At 44.4% G+C, this 21,628-nt stretch overlaps 1 protein-coding gene and 1 long non-coding RNA gene across 2 annotated transcripts; one reads left to right on the top strand and one right to left on the bottom strand.

Moving 5' to 3' along the window:
- Window positions 1-3,485: 3,485 nt before the first annotated feature.
- Window positions 3,486-12,902, top strand: LOC130456460 (uncharacterized). The gene is made up of 2 exons (XR_008915334.1): window positions 3,486-3,644; window positions 10,898-12,902. It is a non-coding gene; the product is annotated as an uncharacterized LOC130456460 (long non-coding RNA).
- Window positions 12,656-20,740, bottom strand: PTGES2 (prostaglandin E synthase 2). The gene is made up of 7 exons (XM_056812486.1): window positions 20,199-20,740; window positions 17,982-18,176; window positions 17,098-17,156; window positions 16,419-16,568; window positions 15,074-15,274; window positions 13,983-14,100; window positions 12,656-13,356 (listed from the first exon to the last, which is right to left on the bottom strand). The coding sequence occupies exons 1-7, from the start codon at window positions 20,454-20,456 to the stop codon at window positions 13,228-13,230; spliced, it is 1,110 nt and encodes a 369-aa protein (XP_056668464.1). The 5' UTR covers window positions 20,457-20,740; the 3' UTR covers window positions 12,656-13,227.
- Window positions 20,741-21,628: the final 888 nt, after the last annotated feature.

Below are 21,628 nucleotides of genomic sequence, written 5' to 3' on the forward strand. Positions count from 1 at the left end.
TTTCCTGAGTCCAGCTGACAATTCACCATAGAATACCTGTCTTGGTATTCGCTCTGGGTCCATGCGGATGACGTGTCCAGACCATCTTGGCTGGGTTTTGAGGGCCATGACTTTGATGCTGGTGGAGTTGGCTCTGTCGAGGACTTCCTGATTGGTGATTCGGTCCTGCCATGGGATCCTCATGATTGACCGGAGGGAGCATTGATGGAATTCCTCCAACTGCTTCATGTGCTTCCGGTACAGTGTCCATGTCTCACAACCATACAGGAGCAAGCTGAGGACCACTGCGTTATACACTCTGAGCTTCATCGCAGTGCTTACACCTCTGTGTTAGAGGACTTTGCAGCGCAGCTGCCCAAGTGCCTGGTTGGTCTTTTGGATCCTGGCATTAATCTTGTGGTCTAGGGACCCGTCTTTGGCGATGGTGCTGCCCAGGTACTTGAAAGTGTTGACATTAGAAAGCTGCATGCCATCGATTGTAATGCACGGCTGGTTAGTTGGCCTCCCTGGTGCAGGTTGGAATAGCACCTCTGTTTTGCTGAGGCTGATAGTCAGGCCAAACAGTTTTGTTGCGGTGGAGAACCTGTCTACAAAATGGTTTGAAGATGATTTTCTTGGTGGGCCATGAGAGCACAGTCATCTGCAAAGAGAGCTTCCAGGATGAGTCTCTCTGTTGTCTTTGTTTTTGCAGTCAGGCGGCAACAGTTGAATAGTGAGCCATCCAGTCGGCATTTGATGTAGATGCCCAGGTCTAGATCCATCACAGCATGTCGTAATACCTGGGTGAAAAATAGGTTGAATAGTACCGGAGCGAGGACACAGCCTTGTTTCACGCCACTGGAGATGTTGAAGCGATCAGAAGTCTCTCCACCAGATAGGACTTCCCTTGTCATGTCGACATGAAAGAGCTGGATCAGTTTGACAAATTTTGCTGGGCAACCGAGCTTGCTGAGGATCACCCACAATGCGTCCCTGTTCACTGTGTCGAATGCCTTTGTCAGGTCTATGAAGACAATGGAGAGACTCAGGTTCTGCTCAAGGCATTTTTCCTGCATCTGCCTCACTGTGAAGACCATGTCGATGGTGCTACGATCTGGTCGGAAGCCACATTGTGGTTCAGGCAGGTTCTGTTCTGAGACAGATGACAGGAGTCTGTTGAGTATAACACGGGCGAGGATCTTTCCAGCAGTGGAGAGTAGTGAGATGCCTCTGTAGTTGTCACAGGCTGCTCATGAGCCTTTGTTCTTGTATAGAGCTACGATGGAGGCATCTCTGAGTTCTGGGGGCATGTCTTCCTCTTCCCATATGCTGGTCAGCACTATGTGGAATGCCTGGAGCGCCTTTCCATTTAAGGCGTTGTACACCTCGGTTGGGATCCCGTCTTTACCGGGTGCCTTGCCTGCACTCATTTGTTTAATGGCTTTTTGGACTTCCTCTATTGAAGGAGGGATGTCAAGTTGTTCAATGGAATGGTTTTGGGGGATCTGGTCAAGGGCGCTTTGGTCCACTGAAGAGGGTCGGTTGAGAAGCTGACTGAAGTGTTCTTTCCACCTGTTGCTGATGCCTTTTTTATCTTTTATGAGAGTGTCACCATCAGAGGATAGCAAGGGAGTGGTGGTGGGTTTTAATGGCCCATAGACAGTCTTGAGGGCATCACACTGAACCCCTTTTCCTTAATTAAAGAGTTATTTTTTTTCTGACTCTTTAATAGTTCTATGTTTTTTTTTTCCCAAGTCAACACTGGCTAGCAATAGAAACTCCAAGTAGAGGTTAAGTTTAAATCATTAGCTTAATTAGATACTTCACTCTCCCTTATCCCTTCCCCTTCCCAGTCTTTCACATAAAACCTTTTGATGGTACTCTTTTGCACAGGTGGAGGGTATTGTATTAGTTTCCTATAAATTGGGAGTTCATCTGTATCTTTGGACATTTCCTTTGGATCTCTGACTTGAGCACAGTGTCTCTGTCCTTTGCACAATAGGCAAAAAAGACACATCTAACTGCATCTTATCCTGACCTCTCTGATTATTTGAGTGATTAAAGGAGGTGGATTTGCTATATCAAGAAACCCCCAAATTCCCACTCCACACATCCTTATTTTATATAAAAAACACAGACCCCAGGGAAGCCAACTCACTTGTCTAAGATTACTCAAGTAGGAAGCTTCAGAAACAGGACCAAAAAGAACCCAAGGTCTGAGATTTAGAACAGCCGTTCCTTCCTTTGTTCCACACTGTCTCACAACTGTCTTTTATCTGTGGCAGGTTCTTAACCAATCCCTCTATCATACCGATGTTGTATACTCTGCCTCTGTATACTCTGCCTCGGAGGTTCAGACACCCAGGGACTAAACCAGATTAAAATGTAATTGGGAAATATTAAACAAAATAAATAAAAATATAATAAAATGTAAATAATGTGAACATGTGGTTTTTTAAGTCAAATACAGCTCACAGGAATCCTTCTGTACAGTTTAGTGGCCCTCATTTCTGTTTGAAATTCATTCTTACCCCACCTTGTACAAATGAGAATCTCAAGCCTCATTTGAGTTGTAGTGATGAATCTCAGTGCCAGAGCATAGATGATGAAACATGGCCCCACCCCCATAAAAGTGTGGGGGGGGGTTATGGGTATAGTGGTATTGGCTATTGGCCATGTGGTTATTACTTAACTGTTTGCCTGTAGTTCAGTGAGTATGTTGCTGTTTAATTGTTTTCAGTCAGTCTGACCTCTTTTGGGATTTTCTTGGCAAAGATACAATGGTTTGTATTTTCTTTTCCAGATCATTAGACAGATGAGGAAACTGAGGTCAACAGGGTTAAGTGACTTGCCCAGAGTCACCCAGCTAGTAAATATCTGAGGCCTAAATTTGAACTTGGGTCTTCCTGACTCCAGGCTGTATACTCTCCATTGCACCAGCTAGCACAGTGGGTAAGGGGAGAGTATATCAGGAAATGAATGAAAACAAAAAAATATTAATAGTTTTTTCACCATATTAAGATGGCAGCACATTACCACAATGATGCTCTGGAAGAGGTCCCTGGTGATTGTATGGTACAGGATCTTCATCTTTGTTCTTAGACTCTTATCTTCCCTCAGGTTTCACTCCTCTAATCCCTCCTTCCTTATTAGTATTCTCTTTCTTTTCAGTTTAACTCTTACTGTGTTTACTTATGTAGATGTTGCTTGCCCTCCCCAAGTAATGATGAAAGTAAAATAGTAACCCTAATATTCATTTAAAAAGATTGTGGTGCCCTCTATCAACTGAATTCTCAAGGCAGGCAGCTGTTAGTAGCTCTTAGCAATTCAGTTTTAATCAAAATGGAGATAAAGTAAAAAGAGGGAAATGGAGGAAGGAGACAGAAAATATCACCTAACTCAAATACGCTGAGCTAAACCAGGAAGCCCAAATCCGCAGCGCTCCAAGCCGCCAAAGCCACAAAAGCCCTGGAGGGCGCCCCCTCCTGTCTGTGTTCCTCGGCTGCACCAAATGGGATGCGGGGTCGGAGGAGCGTGGGGAGGATGAGCCTGGGGACTGAATTCTATCCATACACCCATCTTCCCCTCCTGCTCCCAACAGAATAAGACCTCCTTGAGGTCAGGGATTTTTGTTCTTGTCTTTGTGGCCCAAGACCTGGCATGCGGTAGGTATTTCATCAATGTGTGTTGAATATTTTCCCAGCATCCATGGGGAACAGGTAGTCAGAGGCCCCAGAAGTATCCCCTGGAGACAGGAAGTCATTCCAACCTTACTTGGCCTGTGGGGAGGAGAAAAGAGAAGAAGCCAGGGGAGGGACTGAGTAGCCCCACCTTGCCCTGGATCCCTCCACCCCTGACTTTTGACCTGTGTCTATGCTTCAGCCTCCTTTCCTGGATTCTCGTCCTCTTTCCTGCTTACTGGATGTCCTCCAAAGCTTTGTTCTAGGCCCCAGTCTCCTTTCTCTTCCTTGGTGAGCTCACCAGCTCAACTGCCATCTCGTGATGCCCAAGTCTATATCTATCCAGCCCTTTGAGCTCCAATCCCAATCACTTTCTTCCTATTGGAGGGATCACTAGCATCTCAAACTCAACTGGAGTCCAAGAGAGAACTCATGCCTTTCCCGCAAACTCCATTCCTCATCCAAGCTTCCCTATTTCTGCCTGAAGACCCCATCATCCTTCCAGTTACCCAAGTCTGCAATCTTGGAGTCTCATCTTTGTCTCTTCTTCCATCCTCCCCACCCCTCATCCCCTTAACCTATAAGTTACCAAATCTTGTCAATTCTGCCTCCACAGTTCTCAGTCCATCTATTTCTCTCCATAAAAAAAGGAAAACAACACAATCTTTATTCTCAAAATGGTTACATATAAGGATGAAGATAAAATCTTGATTCTGGAGGATCAGTGTACCTCACTTGCCTCTTGACTCTGTAGATAGATAAATTGTCAGGTAAATCAACAAACTTCTCCTCAGCACTTTACTCTGTGTCTGGCACTGTGCCAAGCAGCGGAACTACAAAGAAAACCAAATCAAAATGTGTTCCTGCCCTTGAAGAGCTCACCTTCTAATGGGGAAGTAACATTTAAATATGTAGGAACATATAAGGCATATGCCCAGTGAATGAAGACAGAGGGGAAGGATTTAAGAGATGACAAGGATTGAGAAAGGTCTCCTAGAATAATTGGGTTTGAACTGCATTCCTGTTCAGAGAAATGAATAGGTAGAGATGAAGGAGAGAACATTCTGAAAAGATTCAAATGGGCTCAATTATGAAGAACTTTGTATATCAAACAGAGGAGTTTCTTTTTAATTTTTTAACCCATAATTTTCATCTTAGAATCAATATTGATTCAGTATGGGGGCAGCTGGGTGGCTCAGTAGATTGAGAGCTAGGCCCAGAGATGGGAGGTCCTAGGTTCAAATCTGACCTCAGACACTTCCCAGTGGGGTGACCCTGGGCAAGTCACTTGACCCCCGTTGCCTATCCCTTACCACTCTTCTGCCTTGGAACCAATATACAGTATTGACTCCAAGATGGCAAGGGTTTAAAATATATATATTGATTCAGTATTAGTTCTAAGGCAAACAAGTGGTAAGGGCTAGACAATGGGGATTTAGAGATTTGCCCACAGTGTCTGAAATCAAATTTGAATCCAGGATCTCCCATCTCTATACTTGGAAGGTTTCTAGGCTAGCTGTCCCAGTAGGGGAGTTTCTGTTTGATCCTGGAAATAATAGAGAGCCACAGTATATCAGAGCTATGCTTTAGAGAAATCAGTTGAGAGCTTAAGTGGACAAGAGATTGGAGTGGAGATAGATTTGAGGCAGGGATATTGGATAAATGGGTACCCCATTATCAAGGCAAGACATAACGCCAGTTCAAATTAGAGTGGTGGTTATATGAGTAAAGAATGGGGAAAGTCGATGAGAGATGTTGTCAAGGCAGAAACTCAGGATTTGACAGTGGATTTGGATCTGTGGGGTGAATGCAAGAGAGGAATCAAGATTGACAAAGATTGTGAACCCAATTCACTCAGAAGATGTTGGTGTCCTTGAGAAGAAGAGAGGGTTTAAAGGGAAAAATAATACATTCCACTTTGGACATATTGAGTTTAAGATGCTTAAATTGGACATCCAATTTGAGATATACAAAAGGCAGTTGGTGATATATGGATGAGGCAGCTGGGTAGCTCAGTGGATTGAGTCAGACCTAGAGAGGGGAGGTTCTAGGTTTAAATCAGGCCTTAGATACTTCCTAGCTGGGTGACCCTGGGTGAGTCACTTAACCACCTTTGCCTAGCCCTTGTCTCTCTTCTGCTTTGGAACCAATGTCCAGTATTGATTCTAAGATAGAAGGTAAGAGTTTAAAAAAGAATAAAACAGGTGAGACACTAGGGTTGGATATAAGATCTAAGAATAATTTGCACAGGGATGGTAATTGAATCTTTGGGAGCTGATGAGATCACCAAGCAAAATAGTAAAGAGATCAAAGGGGAACCAGGACAGAACCTGGGGGAATAGTCATGGTTGGTGATGAAGAATCAGAAAATTTAACTGAGGAAGGTTCTGTTAGATTAGAAGGAAAACTAGAAGAGAGCAGTTTCAGGAATTCCTAGTAAAAACAGAGTATCCAGAAGGAGAAGGTAACAGTGTCAAGGCTTGCAAAGAGATTAAGAATGATGAGGACTGAGAAAAGATCACTATATTTGGCAATTAAGAAATCATTGGTAACTTTGGAGAAGCCATTTCAGTGGAAAAATGGGGCCAGGAGCCAGATTGCAAAGATTTTGGGAGAGAGTGAAAAGTGCAGGCATTTAGTGTACATGGTTTTATTCAAGGGTTTAGCCAAGGGAAGATGAGGCAAGATCTAGAATGATAGCTAGGAGAGCTTTTAAGGATGGGGGGAACAAATGCGTTTGCTTGTAGGAAGTAGAGGAGCCAGCATCAGGAAGAAATTGGAAAAAGAGAGAATGGGGATGTGTGTGGAGAGAGCCTGCGAGAGAAGTCAGATCAAGGGAAGAAGGATTGATCTTACAAAGGAGAACAATCATCTCTTTATTTTAGATTGGAATGAAGGAGAAGTTAGTGGAGGAAAATGGTGGAAGTAGGTAAAATGAGAAGGTGAGAAGGGAGTAATGGCCTGCTGCTTCCAAGTGTTGCATATACTCTGACACAGTTAGTTGTGGTGTCAGTTTTGCTGAACTGTTTTTGTTATAAGGGAGAATTTTTTTTTAAAGATTCTATTTTATCTTATTTTTAGTTTTGAATTTTCTTCTCTCTCCTCCTCCCTCACCCATTATTCATTATTCATTACAAATACGTATATTCATTTAAGACAGATTTCCACCATTAGCCATGTAAAAAAAAATAAGGAAGAAAAAAGAAAAAAATGCTTTGGTTTGCCCTTTGAGTCCATCAGCTCTCTATTCAGAAGTGGAAATCACACTTCATCATGAATTAGTTCTTTGGAATAGTCCAGTGTATTGATCAGTTATTCCACCTTTTGAAGATTATCATGTTGTCATATTACTATCATTGTATATACACCATTTTCTGGTTCTGCTCACTTTACTTTGCATCAGTTCACACAAATCTTCCTGAGTTTTTTGCTTGGTTTCTAGGAAAAGATTGTAGTGTAAAAGAATAATAATAATAAATAAAACTTTTTTAAATTAGGGGGAAAGGGTCACCTCCAGAACAACCCTTCTTCCCTGCAATGGCAGCTGGTTCAGCTCAGAGCACTGATGTTGGGCTGTGATCTCAAAAATGTAATTTTTCCTCTCTCCCTTCTCAGAATTCTAGGTCTATAGACTCCAAACACAGGGCTCTTTCCATTTCCCAGTCTTCCCTCTATGTCTGAGACTCATAATTACACAATAAATATGTTCAGATTTTATTCGGGAGCACCTCAATAGATGGTACACCCTGTCAGGTTCTTCTAGAAATCCTCCATAGATGATCTCTCTGATGTGCTCATAGTACAGGCCTTTTTTAGGGTCCTTTTCAGTGCCATGGGTTCTGGAGGAACACCCAACACAGGGCGTGCCAGAGCCAGCTTCAACTGGATTATGAGAATCCACTGTTATAATTTTTAGCAAGAGGATCTACGCCTCAGGAATGGGCAGTTTGTATCACTTTGATTTATTGTTTTGTTGATTGTCTAGCCTTAAAAAGTGTTAATAGTACTGATAAAAGTGTGTGCATCCTTTTTTTTTTATTTCTTTTTTTGGCCTGGAGAGGCTGCTGGTTAACCATTGACCAGCACAGCCCTTTATTGCTAGAGCTCAGCAGTTCAGTGAGAGGCTCAGGGGATGAAGTCATCATCAGAATAATAATGACGGGCATTTACACAGGGCTATAAGGTTTGCATTATCTCAGTGGAGCTTCTAAAAATCCCAGAGCACACAACTGTCTTGCAGTCCCAGGCTCTTGCTAAAACTATCCTGTCTGCCAATAATACATTGGTGGGATGATATTACAGGACATAGGTCACTAATGCAACCCTCCATTGATCTGTGGGTTATGTAAACCTTGGATTCTTTGGAGAGAATTCCTGGATTCTCAACCATATAGCATCGATAGGAAAAGATGTATTTAAAGAAAAGGGGTTTTAAGGGAAGCTGGGTAGCTCAGTGGACAAAGAGCCAGGCCTAGAGGTGGAAGGTCCTGGGTTCAAGTTTGACCTCAGACACTTCCTAGCGGTGTGACCCTTATAAGAGTTCATTAGTAAATTGCATTAATTAGAGAACAAGGCTGTTTAAAAGTAAGATCCCCAGACAAGAGATAGAGGTACAAAGCTTACCAGGGCTCCATTAACCAGCAGGAGAATTTTGAGTAGGTTGGAGAGATGGAATTCCCAGAACCCCTTAGGAGAGGCAATTGGGAAAAAACTGTACACTTTCTGGGACAGACTATTCAGAGAGTGGTTGGTTGGTTCTTCCTCTGATCATCTTTGAAGAATTTTGTAGAAATTGCTTTGAGAAAACACCATGATATTCCGAAGAGAGTTGGAGAGCAGCAGCAGATCATCTGTTGGAGAGAGTGGCTGAGCTGTACCCTGTGACACTATAGGGGAGCAGCAGGGACAGAAGGGGGCACAAGAGAGCAGCATCTTTGAACCTGTCCGTAGCTGAATCTCTCCGTGGGTGGAGTGACAGAAGGAGTTTCATTAAATCTTTGAACAATAATATAAGGAATGAATTTACTTATAATTTTTAAATTAGCTTAGTCTAGTAAGATAGAAATTAATTATAGATAGATAGGAAGTCAGGTTAGATCTGATTTCATCAGAGAAGAAGAATTTCCTTGTGGAAGAGATTGGGATCAGGGTTTATAGATAGATAATTTAGAATTAGGGCATATAGACCAATAATCAATATATTCCTTTCTTTTCCTTTCCCTGGATCTCTATAGTTAAATAGTGTTGTTTTTTTTTTAATAACTGGTCTCCAGCTAAGTTCCTCAACTGTTAATCTAGCTGAGTTCCTTAACTGACATCAAAGGAATCTCCCTATAAGCAATAACTTATCAATAACTATCAACACCTATTAATAATAGATCAATATTCCCCATAGCAAGTGGTGAGCCTATAAGGACAAGAACCTAAAGAAAAGAGATTATAAAAAGGCAGTACAAATAACAACAATGATTGGAATGAATATGGGTCTGGGAAGTATAATTGCAGTTCACTCCAATAGGTGGTTGTGGAATACTATTAGTGCTTATAGTTAGGATGTCTATATGTTATATCTTAAACTTAATGACAATATGGAGAAAGAATCAAATGAAAGACCGGCAAATGGACATGTGATTTGAATATCTAGAGAATGTCATAATGAGGCAGAACAAAATGACTGAGATACTTTTTAAGGACACCAAGCTAGACAAAGAATCCGTGGAATTGGGGGTAGCTGGGTAGCTCAGTGGATCTGAGAGCCAGGCCTAGAGATGGGAGGTCCTGGGTTCAAATCTGGCCTCAGACACTTCCTAGCTGTGTGACCCTGGGCAAGTCACTTAACCCCCATTGCCTAGCCCTTACACAGTATTGACTCCAAGATGGAAGGTAAGGGTTTAAAAAAAAAAAAAGAATCCATGGAATTAAATAACAATATTGCTGGGTTTTTTCTACTGTGTGAGGTCCTGGTAGTTCCCCCAGAGCACCAATTTATTAATGTTAGACATTATAAGGGATTTATACAACAAGATATAGATAGCTTTAAGAAGGGGACTCCTTCATTGGAGGAGAAACTTGTGGCCATGATTTAAAAAGTTTGAAAAAATAGTGAAGAAATTTGACCCTGATTATCTGGAGTTTGAAATGTTGCTTGATGAACTAGTGACAAAATGGGAGAAGGAAAAAATTGTTAGAGAAACCAATGAATGTTAAATAGTTAAATAAATAGGCTTTTTAAATAACTGGTCTCCAACTAAGTTCCTCAACTGTTAATCTAGCTGAGTTCCTCAACTGACCTCAAAAGAATCTCCCTATAAGCAATAGGTTATAAAGAACTATTAAGACCTATTAATAACAGATCAATATTCCCCATAACACCCTGGACATGTCACTTAACCCTTGCTGCCCAGCCCTTACTGTCCTTTTGCCTTGGAATCAATACACACTATTGATCCTAAGAAAGTACAGGTTGAAAAAAAAGAGGTGAGATTTGCTCTGGGGAACAGTCAGATCTTTGAAAGCACTTTGTAACTTTCTACATTCATTTTAGCCCATTCTTTTCCCCCTATTTAATTCTGACCCCAATTCATTATTTTCTTCAGTGTTTGTCCCAGCCTGCCTCAGGTCTCCTCATTTTAGTTCATCTTTGGTTTAGCTGCCAAAGCGATTTTCCTTAAGTATAGATCTATCCACATCATTACTATAGCTCATTAAATTCTGGGGACTCCTTATGACCCCAAGAGCAAATATATAAAGTTATTAGCATTTTAAGTTCTTCACAGCCTGGCACATTTCGACCATGTCAGTCTTCTTACCCTTTATTCTCCTCCATGAATTCTTCCAACCTCTTCCACCAGAACTCTGTCTCAGGTCCCCAGGCCTCTGCAACATAGGCTGCCTCACTTGTATGGAATCTCTGGCTTCCTTTGAGTCCTACCTCAAGTCCTCTCTAAGCCACCCATGCCATCTTGCCCCCACACTGCTAGTGCCTTCCCTCCTAAGACTGCCTCCCAATCCATTGTATCTCTCGTACATATACTGTCATTATATGTTGTCTCCCCCATTAGAATGTGAGCATCTGGAGGGCAGGGGTCATTCTTACTTTTGTATCTTCAGGACTTAAAAAAATGTTTGCCAGTGTTTAACAAATGCTTTCCGATTAACTGAAGCTCTAATGTGACAGATTGGCATGATGTACGCTGGATGATAGACATTTTTCATTCATTCCATTTTTTCCTGTGTAGATTGCAAGGCCAACCTCTTTTGAGCATCTATGGACTTCACTGGGGAACCCTCTGATGTTCTGAGCTTGCGGCAGTCAGGATAGCTACACGTACAAGCTGGGGGATTTGGAGGATTCCACCAATGACTTTCTCTTCCATCTGGACTAGTCAAAGGGCATCTTCCATGACAGCAGCATGCACCTTTGGTAAGTATACATCTATCTCCCCATTTCATGCCTCCCAGAATAGGCTTTTTTGTGGTTGTATTTGTTAAGGAAATTCCAGTGATCTTAACATATCCAGGTGTTCTTTGTGAGAGGAGAGCTTTTAAGGCCGTTTTCTTTTATAGAGTTAATGAATTTCTCCATCCTGGGGGTTCTCAAAGTATACCGAGGGGACCCCAAGTCCCTTTTAAGGGATCCATGTTGTCAAAATTATTTTCATAATACTAATGCTTTAATTCCTAATATGATAAATGCTGATAGATATAACCAACAAACATAGGTCTTGGTGGGTTGGGTGTGTATATGGATCCTCAATAATTTTTAAGAGTATAAGGAGGGTTCTAAGATCAGCTGTTAGCAAAGGCCTTCTCTTGCCTTTTCATGTCTCCATTAAAGATACCCTAGGTAAATGTGGCACTTATTCTGATGATGACTTCATAAGATGGAGAAAGCAGGAATATGAGTAGTTATAGAGCAGTGATGTCAAACCTTTTAGAGATGGGAATGCTGGGCCTCTCTCACCCTACCCCCCAGACCGTGCTGTTCCTGTCCCCCCCCATACAGGGGAGAAAGTGTTCCAATTGGGCAGAGAGGAGGGGGAGGTAAGGAATGTCCCCACACAGAGGAGGGAGGGTAACAGCTCTGTCCCAAGTCACTCTTGCTCTCTAGTATGGTGGGCGACTACAGACATGCCCACAGAGGGGCTCTGTGTGCCCTTTTGAACACATGTGCCTTAGGATCACCATCACTGTTCTAGAGATTTTCCTTCCTCAGATTGTTCAATGTTTGCAAAATTGCATCAGCTCCAGAACAAATCTCCTCTTTATGACTTGGACATTTTCTTTTCATCTTTTTTTCTTTAAAAATAAAAATCCTTACCTTTTGTCTTAGACTCAACACTAAGTATTGATCCCAAGGCCAGAAGAGTGGTAAGAGCTAGGAAATGGGGGTTAAGTGACTTGCCCCAGGTCACACAGCTAGGAAGTGTCTGAGGTAAGATTTGAACCCAGGACCTCCCGTCTCCAGGCTTGGCTCTCAATCCATGGAGTCTCCTAGCTGCCCCCAGACTTCAATATTTTCTGTGTCATTTTAACTTACTTGTGTTAAAGGGGCATGAACATGGTGATGATGGCCTAAATTCCCATCCAGCATGGTCATATAGATAGACCCTCATAAGAGGGAGAATGTCACCCCATCCCTAAAGGTAGCTAGGTAAGGGAAACAGAGCCTACCTCGCCTGGTAAGAGAATTAGAAAGCTGTCCAATTGTAGCAAACACCTGTTTCCCTTACTTTCTGGGTTCTTCTAGGCCAAAGGCCCTCAAACCTTTTTTTGATAACTATTTTGATTTAATTGGTTTCCTTTATAATATATATTTATTTACAAACTTACCACTACTTTGAGAACAGGTCCATAGGCTTCATCAGCCTGCCAAAGGGGTCCCTGCCACACAAAAAGCCAAGAACCCTTGTTCTAGGCTCAGCTTAAGGTGTTAAAATGTATGACTTCTCTGCCAATCATATTTTATAATTCCATCACAAATCTGGATCACAGTGTTGGAGCAGCAAACCATTTTTTTATTGCAAACATGACTCACAGCTGAAGAGGCCTTCCTCTAAGACCCCTACAAGTGAAGGCAAGGACACCCGGGCAGTAAGGAACCATTTGGCCCGAGGCCAGAAATCCTGCAATTTCTCAGAAAATATCCTAGGACTATTCTATGGCCCCTCTCTCAGTGTTTCAGGGCCCTCCTCCTAGACATTCAGAGTCCAGAGAAAGCCACCAGGGCAGGCTGGCAGAGAAGTCTATGGAGCCCTTAAGGAAGACCAGAAATAAATAGTAACAGTCCATGAGTTCTGGGTGGAGATCTCAACCTTCCTGGGATCAAGGGCAGCCCTAAAAAGGACTCTGCTCATTCCTCAGCTCCACAGTCTGGGGCTCTAACAGCTCACCTAGGATCAAAAATAGGCTGGCTCAGCGTTAGATTCCAGGGAGCTGGATGAGAGAGAGAGACAGAGTGGACCAGGAGGCCTCGCAGCCCCTCCCTGCTTGTGGCCAGTCCCATGGCTCTAGAATTCACAAGTCCCTTATCCTTGGGCCCCCTGTGAGAGAGAAGCACAAGGGACAATCAGTAGTTTCCTTGAGCCTCAGCAATTGCTTTCTCCACTCGAAGGTACCAAGGCCCAATTCGGGTATGGCACATCATGTCCTCAAAGGCCTCCAGCCCCTCCATCACACGCAGCACGCCGTATACTGCCTGGCAGTTGGAGAAGAAAAGTTGTTAGAGGGATTTTGGGTCCAACAAATTGCCCCAAGAGACACAGAGTTTTTAAAAATTCCAGTCTTAGGGGAACTAGTGACTTAGGGGTCTCATCTTTTGGCCCTGATGCTAGCCCTGGAAGGAAAGAAGCTGAAAGTGGGCCAGGGCTTCAGGGAAACTAGGAGAACAACTCAGGATGTATAGGCAGGGGGCCCCTAGAAGGCACTGGGGCATTAGCCCTAGAGGGACTGACAAGCTGGCATGGTAACTGGGACTTTTTCCACTCACTTTCACTTTACAGATGAGGAAACTGAGACTCCAGAAAACTGAATGACTGCCCAGGTCATGGCACTAGTAAATCACAGATGGGCTTAGAGGTAGAAGGGCCCTTATAGGTCAACTCCCTCATTTTACAGAGGAGGAACATGCGATGCTACAAGCTACATGCTAGGATGCTACATGAATTGTCCAAGGTCACACTTGGATAACCCTGGACAGAAGTAGCAGACCCAAGTTTTGAACCCAGGTCCTCAGGCTCCAAATCTAGCACAGTGAAAGATGGAGAGGGGATCCTAGCCCAGAGATCCCTCCTATCCCTCCCTAGGACACCCCCAATTTCTCACCAAGTCAGCAAGGTTGGGCTCCTTTCCCCCCATGAAGGGCCTGTCTTTGCCAACTGCTGCCACCCACTGGTTTGCTGCCTGGTACAGGTCCTCTCGAACATCATCTTGTAGGTGATGCCTATGGGGGAAGAATGCCCTCTCTTTCAGCGGCCCATGGGTTGTCTCATACTGAACCAGCTCACAAACACAGGTAGAAGGTATATACGTGTGTGTGGGGGGGGGGGGAGGTAAGGATGGGGGGACAGGGAGAGGCAGGAGAGGGAAAGAGGGAGGGAGGGGGAGAGAGAAAGAGAAAGAGAGAGGGGGAGAGAAGGGGAGGATTATTTCTCACAAATCTGCCTACCTCCTGGCTTTCTGGAAACAGGAATGCAATGAGGAGCATTTGGGGAGAGGGTTCATTGGAAGAATATAGGGGGTATATTGGACCTGAGATTAGTAAGTCCAACTCTCATATTGGAGGAAATTGTCCCAGGGAGAAGTGAGTTGCTGCAGGTCACATGGTGAATTTGTAGCAAGTTCAGGGAAAGTGCCCAAGCATCCTGACTTCTAGGCCATAGCTTGCCACCACCTATGCTGGCCCAAAGCTAGAGCCCTAGGTTCTTTGGCCACTGGAGTGGGGAAGGGAGGTCCATTTGGACCCTGCTTTGGTTCTGTGTCCTGCTGTCCCTACATTTTGCTCACTATGCAAAAATAGTGATTGTGCCCAGCCCTCCACTGTTTTCCCCAGCGTTATCTCGCAGCACCTCTCCTCAGACCACTTTCCCCCAGCACTGTGACCTCCTTCCGGGGCTTGGGAAATTAAAGCTCAGGCTGTGCTGGGGGCAGAAGGTTCCCTGGCCATGTGGTTCCCCAGGTACTTCTCTAGTGTCATCCGAGAGGCAGGGCCACGTGGGATCACGCAGGTGATCCCGGCTCAGAGGAGAAGCACACCCACTGTGATCCTCAGAAGCCTGGGGAGCAGGTTCCCCCAAAGAGCTCCACTCTGGAGACTAGGAAGCCCTTCTATCCATCACCTTGCTTCCTGTTTAGGCAACATACATGACCTAAGCAGGTGACAAGTGAGAGGCGACGCTGCCGGCACCCCTGCTTACCGGCTCTTGAGTCTCTTGCTGATGACAAACATGGCGGCTGCACCCACATACTTGGCCACTGCTCCTTCCACAGCCCCAAACTTGCCTTCGTGGACGATGTAATCAAAGGAAGCCAGGGCTTCAGTGGGGGTTCGGTAGACGTTGGGTGAGATGAGATGCACCAGCCAGTCATCTGCCCACTGTCGCCATTTCATCTCCTCCCTGTGGGGAAGTATGAGTGTGTGTGTATGTGTGTGTAGGTCATGCAGTGAGTGTAGCTATAGGCAAATAAGTGATGTAATACAGAGATCGGTGGGCAGAATCCTTGAATTCAAAAGACCTAAGTTCAAATCCAGCCTCGGACACTTACTGCTTGTGTGACTCTGGGCAAGCCATCTAACCTCTGTTTGCCTCGGTTTCCTCAACTGAAACTGAGGATAATAGCACCCACCTTCCAGGATTGCTGTGAAGATCCAATGAGGTAAGATGTGTAAAGTGTAGTGTGGTGCCCAGCACATAGGTGTTACCCTCCCTGGATGATGGGGGATGGTGATGAAGACTCAGCTTTTCCCTAGGCCAGCCCAACCCTGCTGCCTTTTTCTCTCCAAGGTTCTCTTACTGGCCACTCTGTCTCTGGGAGGTGATAAGGCAGAGATGATAAACAAGGAAGTTCTTATTCTAGTAAGACAGGACTTAGTTTAAATGAGGGATAGTTTCCCCAATAAGAATAAGAACAATAGCTAGTTTTTATATGGCACTTTAAGGTTTGCAAAGGGCTAACTCCAGGGAGGGAAGTGCTATTTTTACAAATGAGAAAATGAAGGTAGAAAGATGTGAAGCAACTTGGCCAGGGATTTAAGACTAGATTTGAAGTGAAGTCTTCCTGATTCCAGGATCATCTAGGGGTAGTCACCTCTCCTTCACAGAGATATCACCCATCATAGGATCATAGAATTAGAAATGGAAGACCTTTTCCTCAGAGGTCATTTAGTCCAACCCCCTCATTTTAATAGTTGAGGAAGCTGAGGCCCATTAATGTGGAATGGCTTAGAAATAAATCTGCTCTATGCTGCAATTAGGTTAGATGAAAAGTTTCAGATGGTTAGAGTTAGAAGGGATATATATAGGGATCCTTTAATTCAGTCACCTCATTTTCTAGAGGAGAAAACTGAGGTCAAGGGGACATGTCCCCAGGTCAGACCGATGCGTCCACATTCCAGGTCTCCTGCTTCTTGGTCCACCCCACCTTCTATCTTGGGTGCTAAGAGAGCTCCTCCCACTAAAGCATCTCTCATCTTAGAAGCTTCAGTGCCACAAGGCAGAGAGAAGATCCTTCTTGTTCCAGTGTCCCCTCCTCACAACTCACGTTCGAGCTTCTTTTCCGCTGTAGACACGTTGGGTCTCCTTTTCATTCAGCATGAGCCAATATTTATTGCCAATCTCAGTCACCTCCTTCCCCTGCTCATTCACTGCCTTCATTGAAGGGTAATAGGAGATGATTTCCTCCAGGTTCTTCCTAGAGAGTCAGAGTCATATGTTCACTGGCTGCCCTTTCCAGTGGTTGCTGCTCCAACCCACACAAGCCTGGGGGGGGGGGGGGAGTATTTGACCTCTCTATTGGGCTTTTTGAATACTTCCCCTGTGCCACAAACCGCTATTGCTCCCTGTCATCCCTGGAAAAATATGAGTAACTTCCAAGGTCACTGGAGGATGTGGGGTCAGGAGGATAGTTTATAGAAATTGGCTCAATTTAGAATCCAGGAAGGAGTCTTCCAGTGGACCTATTCCCCATCTCTACAGGTAAAATGAGATGAAATACATACAATAGGAGGGTCTTAGTATAGACACCAAGAAGGACCTCCTAACGCAAAAGCCATAGAACACTGGAAAAGGTATGTGAAGAAAGTTTTCCTGTCCAGTTTCCTTGTACAGACTTTAATGCCTATCTTCACCCCCATCCCACATTGCAGATCCAAGATAGTGGAGATGGCCTCTGGAGGTCCCTTCTAGCCTACAGATGCTACATTTCTCCATTGGCCTCTTACCCAGATACCAGGAATGTCTTGAGTGCGCTAATGATCACGGAGGAGTCGTTTAGTTGTTGCTAAAAAGAGAATTACCATCTAGTTTAGTGCATTCTGGTTCTACAAGATCTCAAAACATTCTATAATATAGTTTTGGCCAGAAAAGTCTGGATCACATGGGGAAGGAGGGGAAGAGGGGAAGTGCCAGGGGCCAAACTAAAGATCAGAATCCAAGGTGGGGTGAGGTGGAGGTCCTAATCCCTTCAGTCCAGAGCTATGAGTCCCCATGCCAGCTCTATATTCCACAGGGTTTTGGAGCCAAGAGCCTAATTTTGGCTCTAGAAAATGGGGATGGGGGCTGAACAAACTGTGACATATGATGGTGATGGAATACTATTGTGCTATAAGGAATAATGAAAAGGAGGATTTTCATGTGAACTGGGAGAACCCCCATGAACAGATGCAGAGTGAAACGAGCAGAACCAGAAGAACATTGTACAAAGAAAGTGAAACACTGTGGAATAATACAATGTAATGGACTTTGCTAATATAAGACAATCCCAAGGGACTTATGAGAAAGAATGCTATCCGCATCAAGAGAAAGAACTGTGGGAGTAGAAACACAGAAGAAAAACAAATGACATCATCTGTTTATATGGACATATGATTTGGGGTTTTGGTTTTAAAAGATTGCTCTATTGCAAAAATGAATAATATGGAAATGGGTATAAATGATAACATTTGTATAATCCAGTAGAAATGCTTACTGAATCTGGGAGGGGGAGGGGAGAGGGAAGAGAAAGAACATGAAATATGTAAACATGTAAAATTTTTTTTAATTAAAATTTTAAAAAATTATAAAGAAAAAAAAGAAAATGGGGGTAGGAATGGACAGGTTCACTTACTAGTAAGTCTCCTTCCTGGGCAAGCAGAATAGGCACCTTCCTGTAGGAGGAGAATTTGATTTCCTGCCTCCGAACAGGGTTTACCTCTACTACCTCATATGGCAAAGCATGGAAGTCCAGAAAGGCTCGGACCTTGCTGCAGAAAGGACAAGTCTTATACTGGTACAGAGTCAGTTGCAGACGGCCCTCAGCAAGCTGCAGACAGGAGACAGCAGTGTGTTAGAGAGGGGATCTACTCTGAGTCCAGTCCTGGGAACACATGTTTTCTCAATAGCATTTCTTTAGAGGAGAAATTTGGTGAAAAAGCACATTTAAAAGCAGCTTCAGTCATAGTAAGGACTATAAGCTGTAGAGGAAGCAACATTTTAGAGAACAAGGATTTTTTTTTAACCCTTACCTTCCATCTTAAAATCAATACTGTGGATTGGTTTGACTATAAGCTGTAGAGGAAGCAACATTTTAGAGAACAAGTTTTTTTTTTTGTTTGTTTTTTAACCCTTATCTTCCATCTTAAAATCAATACTGTGGATTGGTTCCAAGGCAGAAGAAAGGAAAGGGCTAGGCAATGGGGGTTAAGTGATTTGCCCAGGATCATACAGCTAGGAAGTATCTGAGGTAAAATTTGAACCCAGGATCTCCCATCTTTGGGTCTATCTCTCAAACCAGTGAGCCACCCAGCTGCTCCCATCAAGGATTCTTAACCTTGTTTAACTGGCACCTTAACCTTTGTCAGTCTGTGATGCTTGCTGATACCTTCACAGAATGTTTTAAAATGAGTAAAATGCATAAGATTACAAGGGAAACCAATTATATTGAATGTCTAAGTGCATAAAATAAAATACATGGATTACAAAGCAATCATACTGAAATATAATATAAATATTTCTAAAAATCTAAAAACAAGTTCACAGATCCCTGATGTAGAGGTTAAGAACCCTTGATGTACAGGAAAAAATCCAAGGCCTGGGTTCAAAAAGTGGTTCTTACTTATAAACTGTGTTACCTTGGATGAATCATCTACCATTTTGGGGTATGGTTTCCTCTCTAAAATTAATGTGTTAGCTTTATGGTCTCCAAGGTCCTTTCCAGCTCTAAACTGTATGATTTAAACTGATTTTCCTTAATATCTTAACCAAAAACTTCAAGAGAATTAAGCTTCACCATGGGGAAGTCAGGAGGAGAGTAGAAAGGTGATTAAGGATCTGGAACTTTTGCTAAACAATCAAATTCAGCCTTCTGTGACACCTTCTGGTGCCTTGGTGACAACAGGAGCAGGATGGAGACTTCCTAGATTTTATCTAAATGAGCTTCAAATCATTTTTTTAGCATCAGCTGACAGATATCCCTTCTTCCTCCTTATCTACATGTTTCTGCCCAGGGTGCTGGGAAAATCCAATTATCCCTATTCCTCACTCCATTCCCAGAAGCAGGAGAGGTTTGAAAGAACTTGGGGGGGAGGGGCAGCTAGATAACTCAGTGGACTGAGAGCCAGGCCTATAAACGATCCTGGGTTCAAATCTGGCCTCAGACACTTCCTAGCTGTGTGACCCTGGGCAAGTCACTTAACCCCCATTGCCTAGCCCCTATAGCTCTTCTGCCTTGGAACCAATAAAAGTATTGATTCTAAGAAAGTGAGGGTTTCTTAAAAAAGAGAAAAGAAAAGTAAAAAGACCTTGAGATCCTCAAATCCAAACCACTAGTTTTAAGGATGGGAAAACTGGCACCAAGAGAAGGGATGTGGCTTACTCAAAATCACTCATGCTGCTAGGTGGTAACAGAACCCAGTCACCACCACCCTCATCCCCAACTGCTGTCTCTGCAAAATACAGGGTGATTCGAAAAGCACGACTGGGTCTTTACCCTGGGAAGGCCCCCCTCTATCACCACCCCACGGGGCTTTGAGCTGGGCGGGATGGTGGATGAGAAGACGCTTGCAACCAGTCCTGTGTGCATTGGATAGGGTGCCCCATAACCAGCCGCTTCAATAACCTGGGGATCCTGCCCTCCTGCAGGTAGGTCACTGTCTTGTCCCTCTTGCCCATTCACCTGTTCCCCCGCCCCGCTGGATCACAGACTCACTCCCGGAGCCCTTCCAAGTTTTTCCCTCACCTGGGGCGGGCCCTCTCGCCCTTCCCTCACACTCTCACCTGGGGGGCTCAGCCCCGCCCCACACCCGCTCGCTCACCTTGGGGCTCAGCCCCGCCCCAACTCTCTCACCTGGGGGGCCGCCTGCTCGGCCAGCTGCTCTTGGGACTTCAGACGACTCCGCACAGTGTGGCAGATCCCCAACGCTCCCCCGAGGGCCAGCGCCGCCACCCCTAGCAATCTCGGGGCCCCTTTGGGCGTCGCCCCGGACCACCGCCCGGCAGCTCCGGAGAGTCCGGCCCGGCTCTGGCCCGGACTGCAACCCAGTCTCCAGCCCACGGGCCTCGCACAGCGCCAGCTCGCGCGTACGGCAGCCACGGCCACAGCCATTTTCACTGCGCATGGGCTGCGAACTCTAGGCGGGCGGGCTCGGGAAACAAAGGAAGCTTTGACCTTAAAGAGACATAGTTCCCCAGGCTCTGGATTTGTCCTTGGAAACTGCCACAAGAACTCCCCGGAAGGAAGAGAGGGTGCTGTGGGCGGGCGGGGACGTACTTCCGAACGTGGAACGTGGTCTAAGACCCAGCGTTGCCTCTGGTCTGTTTGGTGACTCTGCACACAGGTCTTTTCTCATCCGTGTCCTAAGGTCTGCAAAGGATCCTGGGATTCCCTAGACTCCTAATTCCCAAGGTTTAAAAGGACGACTATAGAGAGGGGAAATGATCCGGGGGTCATTCAGCCTCCCTTACAGACTCGCTTCAGTGACTGCTCCAAGGTCATTCAAACAATTGAACTAGAACCCCGGGCATTCTTGACTCAGAGATCGGGCCATTCATAACCATAATGGAAACATTTGGTTTAAGGGCGATTGCCAGAGGTCATCCAGAGCATTTCCCTGGCTTGTGATAAATTCTCATCCAAAGCCTTTCTGGCTAGCTAGAACAAATCAGGTGGCCAAATCATATTTGCTCCAATGGAATGTGGTTTATTTGGGTGTGAAGGGTGAATGAGGGGGAAGCACTGGGTTTGGAGTTGGAAGACCTGAATTCAAGTCCTGATTTTTTACTGCTTTGAGACATTAAGCAAGTCTCAACCTCTGGCCTCAGTTTCAGGGTCTGAAATGCAATGGAAGTTGGGTTGGGGAGAGGTCTGACTTATTTCCACTTGTGAGTCAGATAATAACAGCTAGCACTTTGCAAATATCTAATTTTATCATCACAATAATCCTGGGAGGTGGATGCTATTAGTATCCCCATATAAGGAAACTGAGGCAGACAAAGGTTAAGTGACTTACCCATAGTCATACAATCCTGGGGGTTGGGTCATATTTTTATCTTCCATTTTGCCTATGAAGGAAATTAGTCAAATAAAGGTTAATTAACCTGGGGTCTGAGAAACTAGTAACTGAGGCTGTATTTGAACTCTGATCTTGACAGGAAGGCCTTAACCTGGGACACCTGTCTAAAACGGAATATGGATACAGGGAGTTTTCTCACCACCCAACTTGCCTCCTGTCATGTAATCTCTTTTAGTCTGTTTCCTCATCTGTAAAATGTGGGTTG

Source organism: Monodelphis domestica, chromosome 1 (assembly GCF_027887165.1).
Source record: "Monodelphis domestica isolate mMonDom1 chromosome 1, mMonDom1.pri, whole genome shotgun sequence".
Classification (NCBI taxonomy): domain Eukaryota; kingdom Metazoa; phylum Chordata; class Mammalia; order Didelphimorphia; family Didelphidae; genus Monodelphis; species Monodelphis domestica.